The sequence below is a fragment of the Cynocephalus volans genome, chromosome 1 (assembly GCF_027409185.1).
Source record: "Cynocephalus volans isolate mCynVol1 chromosome 1, mCynVol1.pri, whole genome shotgun sequence".
Lineage (NCBI taxonomy): Eukaryota > Metazoa > Chordata > Mammalia > Dermoptera > Cynocephalidae > Cynocephalus > Cynocephalus volans.
The window spans coordinates 53,652,799-53,666,555 of NC_084460.1; the positions used below are offsets into that span (position 1 = coordinate 53,652,799).

General features: G+C 33.1%; 1 protein-coding gene across 1 annotated transcript in view; it reads right to left on the minus strand.

Moving 5' to 3' along the window:
* Nucleotides 1-13,757, minus strand: part of SYCP2 (synaptonemal complex protein 2) — a 57,367-nt gene that overhangs the window by 27,914 nt on the left and 15,696 nt on the right. Inside the window, exons 14-18 of the mRNA XM_063115125.1 lie at nucleotides 6,124-6,272; nucleotides 5,215-5,289; nucleotides 4,606-4,752; nucleotides 2,195-2,294; nucleotides 1,207-1,367 (exon numbers count right to left, since the gene is read on the minus strand). Of these exons, the coding sequence (XP_062971195.1) occupies nucleotides 1,207-1,367; nucleotides 2,195-2,294; nucleotides 4,606-4,752; nucleotides 5,215-5,289; nucleotides 6,124-6,272 (632 nt within the window). The remainder of the gene's footprint in view (nucleotides 1-1,206; nucleotides 1,368-2,194; nucleotides 2,295-4,605; nucleotides 4,753-5,214; nucleotides 5,290-6,123; nucleotides 6,273-13,757) is intronic.

Here is a 13,757-nt window from a genome sequence, read left to right on the forward strand (position 1 = left end):
TTCCTATCTTCAATTCTTACATCCTTTACCTTTCTGCCACATACCCACTTAAATTTTTTTAAAAAGTATCTACCATCTGTTCTTTTTTTCCTGTAACATCAGGACTATTATGCTTTGAGAAAATCATACAAAATTGAGGTGTCTTCAAAAAATTAATGGAAAGGTTCATATTATCTTTTAATTCCACTCTTCCATGAACTTTTTGAGATACCCTCATATTTATGAACTAATGTAATGATAAAATTAATAGTTTAAATGAAAACTGGGCCCTTAATATTACCTAACACTTGTACTTATTCTTAGGCCTCTCCATTACCTCTCAGTTTCTATTCCAAATATTTACATGTCCCTGAGCCCTCTACTTCAACAGATCCCCATGAGAAACACACCATCCTCATACCCAGAGGAAACAAAACCTACTAGGCATTCCTCATCTACAAACTTATCTGTATCTCTAATCACCTCCTGTTATTCCAAGAAACCATTTTCTCTAATCCATTCCCTGCTCTGTCCCTTCAACTACCTGGAATGAATACCCTTCTCAATAGCCACTTGATTAACCTTTATTCACCCTTCAAAAATCAACTCACTCTCCATCATCTCCTTAGAAATCATCTCCTGATCTTCACCCTCCCTTCCAGCTACAGAGTTAGGCATCTGCCCCTCCACTGGGTTCCTATTGCATCCTATATGTACATCTGAGAAATTTTATATTATATAGTAATTACTTATTAATCTGTTTAATTCCTATGCTAGACATTGAGATACTTACGGACATGTATCTCACATTTCTGTACCAGAGCCTTCCACATAGCAGACACTAATTTGTATAATAAACTACAAAATGATGGCAAATCCATTTCTCTGACCAAATGTGTAAATCAGTTATAGTGAATGGATATTCATTAGTTTTATTGTAAGCGCAAGAAGTGAATCATATACCAAAAGGACCCTACTTTCAAGGATAATAAATGATATCTAGAAAAAAAGTAGGGGGCCAGCCTGTGGCTCACTTGGGAGAGTGTAGTGCTGATAACACCAAGTCAAGGGTTAAGATCCCCTTACTGGTCATCTTTAAAAAAAAAAAAAAAAAAAGTAATACTTTAAACAAAGTGAAACACTTACTATTTGCAAAAGAAATTAGCTCAACATATATTTCTACAATAACTTTATAAAAATTTATTTTAAAAATACTGTCAAAGTTACTTTGTCTGTATTATCTCCTCTATATCTTCCTTCAGATGATCTAGATTTAAGTGATATAGCATTATCTGCTCCATTTTCCAATGTTTTAGAAACACCAGATTTTTCCGCAGAACTCATCATTTGCAGTGGTGGTTTAATTCTTTTTCGTCTTCGTGGTGTTGCTAAAAAGGATAACAAAGGACTGCTAGATTTTTTTTTCTTACGTACAGCTATTATTGAGGTACTTTTCAGATGAGGAAACTAAGAAAGGTCCTAGGATGGTTCCCAGGTTTCTGGCTTAGATGAATAAGTACATATAAATGCCATTTATCAGGACAAGAAGTGGAGGAAAAAATGGCAGGGAAGGTAGAAAGACGAATTCAATTTTGGACCTATTAAGCTTGAGGAGCCTATCAGATATTAGGCAATTGCCCAGTAGGCACCTGGATTTTTGGAGTGGAAGGTCAATATTAAATTGTCATAAAGACTAAATAAGACCTTTTTTTAAAGCAACTAGTACACAGTATCAGAACTGTTTTTAACTTTTATTTAGCTGTTAGTATGTGCCAGGCACTGTCTAAATGTTTCACAAGATTCCTTGTTGAATGAATGATTTTTATTTAATCTTCTAAACAATTTGATGAGGTAGAAACTTTAGTTATATTTTATAGAAAGGAAACTAGTTTGAAATTTAGCTAGAGGATAATAATCTGTACAAAATACAAACCTGGGAGTAGGGAACTTCAATGTTTTAACTACTATGTTATACTGCCTCCTGCTAAAATTATGATAAATTATTAATACTGAATATTAATATTTTGAACACTGCTTATATGTCAATACCCATTATACCTTTCTTCCCATCAGAAGACACTTGTGGTTCATATTTTATCAATTTTTATATCCTCCACTTATCCTCTAGGTAAATTATGACCAGAATTTCCCTGAGTTAAAAAATGCCTTCTTTAAAATATACTTGTTAGAAATCTTTTAAAACTATAAAACTTACACGTGTTGGTCAAAAGTATTGGACTTCTCACAACGTATCTATCTGCACCAGGAACAATCATTGACGCTTCAGACATTTTTCTTTTGCTAGGAGTAATTATCTTAAACCATGAGAAACAACCATAGTAAGCACACATTCTCTTTGGAAATTAAATATCCTACAATTTTACTCCTAACATTTTGCCTTGATTACATGCAAAAGATTGGATAAATAAAATAAATAAAAAGGTTTTTATAAAGAACATAATACCCAGAAATTTCTGTGTTAAAAGTTAACTAGAAGGGTTTTATCCTTTTATTTGGTATTGAATAAGTAGCCAAAACAAGAAATATTGTTTTAAAGGATATTTATAAAATATCCAGACTTATGAAATACAGTACCTTTTTTATATGTTGGCCGAAAATATTTTAACATTGAGTTTAGTTTACCAATGGCTCACAATTCCCTATTCTATTTCATGAAAATGATATTTGGGTACTTATTTATGTAAAATTATTTTGAATGCTTTCATAGTTCTTCAAAACTTTCACACATTTTTGAAAATTACATTGATAATCTGTGAAGACTAAACTGAGTTTGAAATAAAAAGCTACATGAATTTAGAGATTCTGTGGCACATAAGCTAGTGGTTCCAATAAAGATTTGTATTTTCCCACATCATCCCAGAGTGATTTATAAGAGCAACAGAAGTAGATAAGCACAGGCAGGGACTGCAGAATATAGGAGTTTCAGAGGGTGCAATATAAAGGAGTAGAGGATGACATACTACAGAGGCATAGGAAGAACTGTTTTTTAAAAAAGGCAACTTTCCCTAAACAGAGAGAAAAAAACTGATGGAGTTGTGAATAGGTATATTTGTGAGACGTTAGGGAAGGGTGGGGAGGATAGTTAAAGAGAGAATCCTAAGATTAACCAGAAAACAAGCTTCTAAACCAGTAGATTCTTTTTAAAGAAATTACAGTTCCTTGTGGTACAATGAATGGGACCTGAAAAGTTACTTATTCATAAAACACCTCAGTTAATCCTTATTTAAAACATAGTAGGTATTTAACAATAGTACGATGTTTTTCAAATTTTAGTGTTTAAGACCTTTACCTTTCCCAGAGTTTATGACTTAATAGATTTAAGTTCTAAGAATCTGCATTTTTAATAAGCACCCAACATGATACTGATATAAGGACACCAAAGATAGGTTTTTCAGTGTAATTTTCTAGGGGAAATAAAAGATGAAATTTTTAATTTAGTTGAGAACACAAGACTAAAGGAGAAAATAGTAACATAAACATGCCAAAATGTATGGAAGAGCCTATGGGAGTTATAGTTACCTAAAGGTGAGAGATTAGTAAAAACTGAAATAATCAGAAAAATCTCCATGAAGAAGGCGAAAATGAACCAAGATTTACAAATTTAAGTATGCTTTAGATGAGTAATGGTAAAAAAGGAACAAACAATGTGAATGAAGATCTGGAGGCTTGAATGAACATGGTGTACAAAGAGACAGTAAAGCAAATGAACTTACTACAGTGGAGAATATATACTATAATTTTAATAGAAAGAGTAAAATTAAACTTTAGTTCTCAAAACTGAGTCAAAATGTATCGAGTCAGTGTGATAAACACAGAGATCACGACACTTGAGCAGAAGAATGCAACAGGATACTGATATTTAAGAAAAATCACTGGTATACCCTATGGAGTACCTCATAGGATGAAGCAATGGTGTCAAAGACCAATTAGGAGGCAGCTGTATCAACCTAGCTGTGCTGAGTGATGGTAGAAGGAATAAGGCAGAAAGAATTTGAGAGACACTATGAAAGAACAACCACACTAGCACCTTCATTCTAGATATGGGGAAGAGAAAAGGCTGGAATCAAGGATATAGCAAGAAAAATTAATGAAATATAATTGAAATATGGAGGCAGATGAAGGAGAGGACCTTAAGAAAGAGAGGGCTGTCTGCAATGTCAAGTGTCATAGCAAAGTATGAAAAAGAAGGCTAAGAAATGGTTCTATTAAGATATGGCCTAAAGGAGGTCTTCAATGGAGGAGAAGAAGTAAAAGTACTTAATATTTAGCTTTTTTTCTTCATGCAAATAAATATAACATTATAAATTTGTATTATAAATTACAGTCAAATGTATGATAGAACAGAAAGGATAAAAAGTGGTACTTACTATCCTATGTATCCCTAACTTAAAATTTACATATAACCCCTAACCCCTACATAAACACAGTTTTGCTAAAGTGCTGTCTTTTGTTTGCATTTGTAAAAACGGAGGGGAGGGACTCTAAACGTGATTGATCAAGGCCATTAACATATAAATTCTATATACTTTTTTTTTCTGTACCTGTATATAGCAATGATTTCATCTATGGTAGTTTTATAAACAAGTATTTTGACACCATATTTACCTCAAGCTGACTATTTTTTCTGTCCTCTTGATTACTGTTTTTGATATATTTTGTAGATTTAGCACATTCCTTTTGGGGGTTAGATTTTTCTTTTAAACTAACAAATTCTTCTTCGGCTGATGAGATTTGACTTTCTGGCACTAGAATCTGTTGAAGAATGAAAAAAGGTATTTGAAACTGCAAACCAAAGGAAGTTCTCAAAAATCACTAGATGTTTTAATAAAGCTCCAAATCTCACATTTACAAATGTCAATACTTTCCCTCTTCCATCTATGTACTGTTATAATTTTTAAAAAGTGATCCAACAAAAAGTACCCACTTTTTCAAATGTTAATAGGAATAAAATAATCTTTGGAATTAGTTAAATAACATATACTTCTAATTTTTAAAGCTACCAAAACTGGTATTTATTAATTGCTCTACTCTCTATATTAAAATTAATTATCATTAATAAAATGTTTTAAAAATCATGTAAGTTTTATTGGAGCACTGTTTATATTAAGACCATTTGTTTAGATATTCACCCTTTAACCTAAACTTTATTACTGTGCTATTATTTAGGGTTAAACTTAGCCACATGATAAAAGTCAAGTAAGTCAGAGACATTACCTGTGATCCACTTGCATCAAAAAGTATATGCACAGATGTTTTGGCAACTGAAATACCTTGTTTTCTGGTAAATTCCTAAAATTAAATTAATTCAAAGTGATGTCATTTTTTTCATTTCCTTTCTATTTTTCCAGATATCATTTTCTTTCCATTTAATAAAATTATTTCCTGTTTCCTTCCAAAATTGCCACATTATCCTAAATCATTACTTTGCATATATGAATACCTTCTCAGAACACTTCAATTATTCCCCACTAACCACAGTCTCCTTAGCTTGCCATTTTGATCCTTCTATAAGGGTTCCTCATAAATATATCCTCTGCTGTTTTTCAACATAAATCTTTTGCACTATCCAAACTTGTCAACAGAATATCTCATCAAACCATCACATGAACTGTCACCTTAGATTCTCAGTTAAACAATATCTGGCTCATGTCTTCCATAATCCTGGAAAGCATCTAATCTAAATTCTACCTTTTGACTTCAAAGGTCATTTCAAGCTCAATCTCTACAATAATGCCTTCCCTTCAAACTGACTCTTAATGACCACTGTCTTTCTTCAATTTCTATGATTTATTTTCCCTAGGCCAATTATGTAGTTCTTCTGAGGTATCCTTTGTGTAATTATTACAATGTTTAATATCTTGAAAATAGTACTTTGTCTCATTTCACTTTTGAGCACCTTCTGCTAATTTTGTCATCTGAAATCTTTTCTAATAGATATCTCAAAGTGATGGTTAACAAGTTGATGGCTATTCCACAGTACAAGTTTAAATAACTAAAATCTACATGTCATAGTAAGAATTCTAGAATGAAAAAAAAAAAAAGCAATGAAACTTATAGCCCCAAACTGAATTTTCAGAATAATGAAAATGGTAAATATTTATTAAAAAGAGTTTAAAAACTTACCCTATATTTATTTGCACCAAAAATTTTTTGAGTTGCATTAATGATTTCTAATGATGCATCAAAATACAAAAGCAATTCTTTCCCTTCTCTTTTACTAATTTTTAGTATATTTTTCAGAATTATGGTCAGTAGCTTCTTTGATTCTCTCACTGTACACAAACAAATCACACTGATTAGTTTATATAAATTACTATGATACCAGTCTATAGGAGTACTATAAATGAGAAAAGCATGCCATATAAAAATTAAAACTAATTTAATCAAAATTCATACTTTAAAAAATGAACAGTGTCAAAATTAATCGATTCTGGTACTACCTATTTAAACAAATCACATCAATTTACATTTTAGAGTCTCAATGTCCTGATTTATAGTTACAGGGTAATGACATAACTAATGTGATAAAGCCCCAAATAGGTTGTGAACTTTAACAGATTGTTAATAAAATATTCCTTGAAGATGTCTGACAAAGTATTTTCTTAATTTTAAAAAGCCAAACAAAAAATAACTTTAATTTCAATCACTCTATTTCTAGGCATAAGCATGTATTTAAACATTTCTATTAAATCCACAGTTGTTATAAATATACCAGTAAATAATAATATTTGATAAAAATTAAGTGAAGGAAATTGTGGGGTGAGAAGGATATAGTCCTTATCCTTAATAAACTTATTAATTTAGTGCAAAGAAAATACTTTAAGTGCCAGTTTATAAGAAGTATTGACACTCCATCCCCCAAAATAGTTACCAAAAAATTACCTGGCACCCAGTTAATATGCCTGTATTATGGACTGTATTATAATGTGCCTGTATTATGGCCCCAGCACCTGGGGCCACCATGCTCCTGTCCTACCTCTGATGGGCTCCTGTTGTTGGCTAAAAAGTCTCCACACCTGCCCCCAGTGTATACTTTTGGGCAGGAGAAAAATATCCTGAGGGAGAAGGACCACACAAATTAGGGAAATTTAACTCTACAACTGAAAAAGCTCTGCAGGCCACTCTATGATATGCCCTAAGGGACAAATATCCTTATCACATAAAATTTTCTGATTCTTATGAGGCTTGTCCAAGCAGAAATATTTCATAAAATTTTATAAAATTTTCTGATTCTTATGAGGCTTGACTAAGCAGAAAATGTTTTATTTGCTTTTGCAAGTATATGGTCATGAAAATTCCACAGTAATGCCCTTTGATAGTACTAAGAATTAGTATTTGATGGTACTAAGAATTATTAATTGTTTGAATGTAGTGGTGACACAGTTTCTCTCAAACAGTGCTAGTAATTTTTTTAAAAAGAGTCATGAAATTTCAACAGTAGCAAGTTTTCTGGTTTCAAAGATGAAAATTTAGGTGGGTTTAAAGATGATAATATTTCACAGTGCTGGGAAAACTGGTTATCCATATGTAGAAGAATGAAACTTGATGCATACTTCTTGCCATATGCCAAAATCAACTCAAAATGGATTAAAGACTTAAATATAAGACCTGAAAGTTTAAAACTCATAGAAGAAAATATAGGAGAAACACTCCAGGATGTAGGATTGGGCAAAGACTTTATGAATGAGACCCCAAAAGCACAGACAACAAAAGAAAAACTAAACAAATGGGATTATATCAAATTAAATAGCTTATGCACAGCAAAGGACACAATCAACAGAGTGAAAAGACAACCTACAGAATGAGAGAAAATATTTGCAAACTATGCATCCCACAAGGGGTTAATATCCAGAATATACAAAGAGCTCAAAAACTTTACAGTAAAAAAAAAAAATAATAACCCAATTAAAAAATGGGCAAAGGAGCTAAATAGACATTTCTCAAGGAAGGACATACAAATGGCCAACAGGTATACGAAAAAATGCTCAACATCACTAATTATCAGGGAAATGCAAATCAAAACCACTTTGAGATATCATCTCACCCCAGTTAGACTGGCTATTATTAAAAAGAATAACAGATGCTGATGAGGATGTGGAGAAAAGGGAACATTTCTGCAATGTTGGTGGGACTGTAAATTAGTACAGCCATTATGGAGAACACTATGGAGGTTCCTCAAACAACAACAGATAGAACTACCTATGATCCAGCAATCCCACTACTGAGTATATATCCAGAGGACTGGAAATCATCATGTTGAAGGGATACCTGCACTCCCATGTTTATTGTAGCTTTATTTACAATAGCCAGGCTATGGAACCAACCTAAATGTGTCATCAATGGATGACTGGATAAATATGGTATATATACACCATGGAATATTACTCAGTCATAAAAAAAAAAAAAAAAAAAAAAAAAAAATGAAATTCTGCCATTTGCAGCAACATGGATGGGCCTGGAGAAAAACAACCCTGGTGCAGAAAGAGAAAATACTGCATGTCCTCACTCATAAGTGGGAACTGAATCCATAAATAAACAAATAAACAATAAAGAAAGAAAGAAACAAACAACAATCACAATAATACTTTGAACTTTTAGGAGAGAAAAAAACTGGTTACTTGAGGTGGAAAAGAGGAGGGGAGAGGGAGGGGGGTTAATGAGGATTTGGTTAAAGGACACAAAGAATGATTATGTACTGTAACAATGAATAAGCTAACTATCCTGATCTGACCATCACACATTGTACACAACTACTAAAAGTCAACTTTGTACTCCACATATATGTGTAATAAATTATTTTTTAAAAGCTTCTTAAAAATTAAAAAAAAGTTTCATGCTTTGATAATGAAGATTATTTATAATCCTTATATATATTTTTGCAGATTGTTTTATGCCTCTGATATGCATTTAATTTTTTTCTGTAGCTTACTGTGAACTTATTTTAAGTGAAATATTTTTTTTCACTGCTTATATGCACATGCTATTAGAATTACTTCAAATTTGTTGCTTTATACCTGCTTGTACAAAGATTTGTCTACATATATATTGTAACTACCTGTATAAGAATTTATTGATATTTGTTATATTTTTTTGATTGCTTTATTGAAATTTCTGATATTTGCTCTGACTACCTGGACTAGATCACGGTTTGTTTTGCTTTTTAATTAGTCAGCAACATTACTGACATGCAAAAAACTTCCTGTTTTGTTGCTTGTTATAAAATCCAAATATTTGTGGCTATCAAACATCTCAGGATTTTATAACGTATTTAGATATTTCTATATAATTCCAGTATACTGTACTTACATGAATATAATATGTTTTCTCCTCCAAAGCCATTATTAAAAACTTTTTAATCCATACATAAAGAACTTTTTATAGAAGTATCCTCATAAAATTAGAATGAGTTATATATTGGCAAATAGATCTTAAAAACCAAGCTTTAACTTACATTAAAAAAGTGGAAATAACTTTTTCATCCAATTACACAAAAATATATTTGATGAGATGCAAAAGACGGAACTTTATCAGGAAGTGACGGCAATGATTGACATGAATCAGTTCACGTTAATTGAATATGAAACAAAAGAAAGAGGAGATCCCAAAGATATTAAGAGGCAGGAATGAATAAAAGTAGGAAATGATTAACTAGGGGAGAGGAAACAGTCAAGAATGGCTTCTATATTTGTGGAATCTGGCAAATCATCATACCATTTGTCAAAATAGAGAAAAAAAGGAGGAGTTCTTTGGGGTATTATTATGAGTTTGATTTCAGATACAGGTTTTAGATGTTTGTGAAAATATCTTACTCACACCTGCATCTAGAGTCCAGCTGAGAAATTAGAAAAAAATATCAAAAAATAAAGTATGATCAACAGTGTCAAATGTGGGGGAAGGGTCAGTATAAGGACTTAAGTGTGTATACTGATTTCTTTAGTTAATCATTATCTTGACATCTGAAATTTCAGTGGAGCAACAATATAAACAGAATGTAATGAGAACAGGAATAAATAGGAAGAGAAGGAAAGGGTTAGTAAAAACTATTTTTTCAAAATTGGCTATGAATGGAAAAAAAGATAGCTAGCAGAAGACACAGGAGCCAAGAAGGCTTTTGGTTTTAAGATGTAGACATTTGAGCTGACTTATATGCTGAAAGAAAAGAGCTATTGAGGGAGAGAGAGAGAAGATACAAGAGATATAAATTGATGGAGCAAAGACCTAGAGAATGTGAATGGAGAATTCAGAGAAATTAGCCTTCAACAAGAATAGATATATCTCTTCCTTTTACAGGAGAAATAAAGAAGGATATAGATGCAAAGATGTTTGGAGATGGAGGATCTAAAGGGCCAAATTTTATAGGCATTCTTACTTTAAAAATGTCATGTTTTTCTGCATTATTTTATCATAGTGAAAGAGGGAAAAGCAAGACTCTTAAAGACCATTATAAAAATTTAAATATCTGCTATTAGAGAACTGGAGAGGGGAAGTGACTATGGGCATGGAAGATTTCCAAGTAGCAGTGAGAGAGAGTCCAAAGTTGGAAGTCAAAGACTTCCACTTCTGGGTAAGATGTAGTTTATTGTGATAGGCCAATTTCCTGCCCCCATTAGAAGCATTAACAAATCATACATTTAAAGGTGTGAGAGAACTATGGATGTAACAAGATCTCCAGTTTTTATTTTTCTCTGAGGACATTTGCCAATTCTGTTTGTAGGCTTAGGAAGAGAACTTCTGCTGGAGCAAAAACAAATCAGCAAGTATTCAGTGATCAATAGGACCAGGAAACTTACAGACTTTAAAGGCATGACCGATTTTCTGTTCCTTGTGAGACAGTACAAGGAGCTGGACCCAAGATGCTAAAAGGCAGAGTTAACTCTCCAATACTCTCACGGACTTAGAAGCAAAGTACTGACTAAAATAGGAGCCAGCCTCAAGCATATGAGGGGTCTTCAAAAAGTTCATAAAAGATTCATATTATCTTTTAATTCTATTTTTCCACAAACTTTTTGAAGTACCCTCATATAGTCAGTTTCTCTCTCAAAACATCTGCCAGATTTTAGACTGAGCAGCGTAAGAGGCTGGAGAATTAAGCTGAAATCCTCTGAAAGGCAGAACAGTAACTCCCACAATCTCTTAGGTTCAGAAGCTAACAAGCTCACATTCAAAAGACTGGAATGACAATACCAAGGAACAGAGGCGAATAAGACAGAGAATAATTCTACTAAAACTAGAACCAAACATGGACCAGGATCCATGATTAGACTGAAATGGTCAGCTCTTCACCCTCTCTCCCTAACAAGAAAGAAGAAATCCCCTCTGGTGTAATAACCACCTGAAGTCTCTATAGTTCTTTTATAGGTAATGTCTATTATAGAATTACTTGACATGGAAAGAGACAACAATGTATAACTGATTGAGAGGGAGCAACAGACCTCTGAAGAAGACCTACAGATGATTCAGATACTACACTTAGTAGATGTGATATGGACTTTAAAATAAATATGCCTAAGAAAAAATAAAAATAGACAAAACAGAAAGAAATAAATGATTCTGGCAAATAATTCTATGAAATCTACTATGAAACAAGTTAAAAGATAGAGGGCATATATATAAAACTGTCTCCATAAAATACTTTATGGTAAAGTGCTCTGGTCCCCAAGCCAGGGTGGTTGGGGGGCCAAAAGCTTCAGCTACATCCCTCCAACATCTTCAACCAGCCCAGTGATGACCACCAAGCCATCACCGGAAACACCCTTGGAATGAGGGGCATGCTACAGGCCTCAACCATGCCCCCACTTCCCCTCTCTCCCTCCCCAACAACTGTTCCACAACAGCACCTTAGAACGAGGCATGGAGCCAGGGGAAGCCGAACCCAGCCGCAACCAGGTAAAGAGCACACCAAAAACACCATTTCCACATGGGTAGCCCACTATAGCCACCACAATTGCCATAACTGCTTCAAAAGTGGCTAGTCTCTATAGCAGCAGTCACAGCCACCATGCAGATGGCACGCCAGACTCTCAACTGCATTGACACAAGGAGAGGCACCAGCGGAGACTGAAAAAGAAAGAAGTCCTCTCTGTCCACAATGCACACTCCAGACTAATAGAAGAAGCATCTGATTTACAATAATAGGGGAGAAGTTGATCACACCTGCCTCAATACTGGACAGATCATCTGGGCAACAAACGAACAGAGGAACAGTTAATATATGAGATGGAGAGAACAAATCTGATTATTAGAGGGGAGAGGGGAAGGGGAGAGATTGTGTAAGGGGCATAAAGAATAAGTATAATTTACAACAATGAATATGCTAATAAAAATAAATTTTAAATAAATTTTAAAAAAAATTTTTAAATACTTCATGGGGAGAAAAATGAAGGATTCCCCTTCCCAACATCAGAAACTGGGCAAAGATGTCTGCTGTCATAATTTCTATTAACATTATAGTGAAGGGTCTAGCCAGTGCAATAAGGCAAGAAGTAAGGACTGACCAAATGAAGTGTTGGTAAGGATGTGGAACAAATGGAACTCTTATACACTGATAGTGAAAATGTTAAATGGTAAAATCACTTTTGACAAGTTTGGAAGTTTCTTAAAAAGGTAAATATATACCTATCATATGACATAACCACTGCACTCCTCAGTATTTACCGAAGAGAAATAAAAGCATATATTCCCACAGATAATTATACATTAATATTTACAGCAGCATTTATAAGAGCTAAAAACCAGGAACATTCCAAATGCCCATCAACAGGTGAATGAATAAACAAATTGAAGTACATCCATACAATGGAATACCGCCCAGCAATAAAAAGAATAAACTATTCATACATACAATATGGTTGAATCTAAAAAATAATTTTAAAAAAGGTATTCTGAAAGAAAGTAGCCAGACAAAAGTTGCAAACTGTATGATTCCATTTTTATAAATTCTAGAAAATGTACACTTATCCATGGTGAAGAAAAAATCAGTAGGAGAAGGAAAGGATAGATTAAAAGGAGCACACAGAAATTTTGGAGGTGATGGACACGTTTATTAAGTTGATTGCCATGATCTCATTTGCATGCATATACACACATAACAACTCATCAACTTCCTCAACCTGATGAAGTGTACCTACAAAAATCCTTCAGCTAATATCATACTTACTAGTAAAATACTGAATGCTCTTTCCTAAGCCAGGATCAGGAAGTAGGCAAAGATGTCCACTTTGACCACTTCTGTTCCATATTGTACTAAAGGTTCTATCCATTGCAATAAAGAAAAAAAAAAAAAAAAGGAAGGGAGGGAGGGAAAAAGGGCATGCATAAGGATCAGAAAGGGAGAAGTAAAACTGTATCTTTAGTTGCAGATACTATTACTGATTACCTGGAATATCCTCAGGAATCCACACTATAACTACTGGAACAAAACAGTTAATTTGGCAAGGTTGTAGAGTACAGGTAATAACTCAAAAAGATCAATTGTGTTTCTATATACCAGTAGAAAGTATTTGTAAATGAAATTAAAGATCAATTTTATTTACAATCATACAAGCGTACTTCAAAAAGTTAATGGAAAAATAGAATTAAAGAGCAATACAAATCTTTCCATGAAATTTCTGAAGTATCTTCATATAAGGTAAGATTGAATACTTGGGAGTAAATTCATCAAAAGATGTGCAAGACTTACACAATGAAAACTGCAAAATATTGTTGAGAGAAATCAAAAACTTTGATGGAGAGATAAACTATGTTTATGGACTGAAATA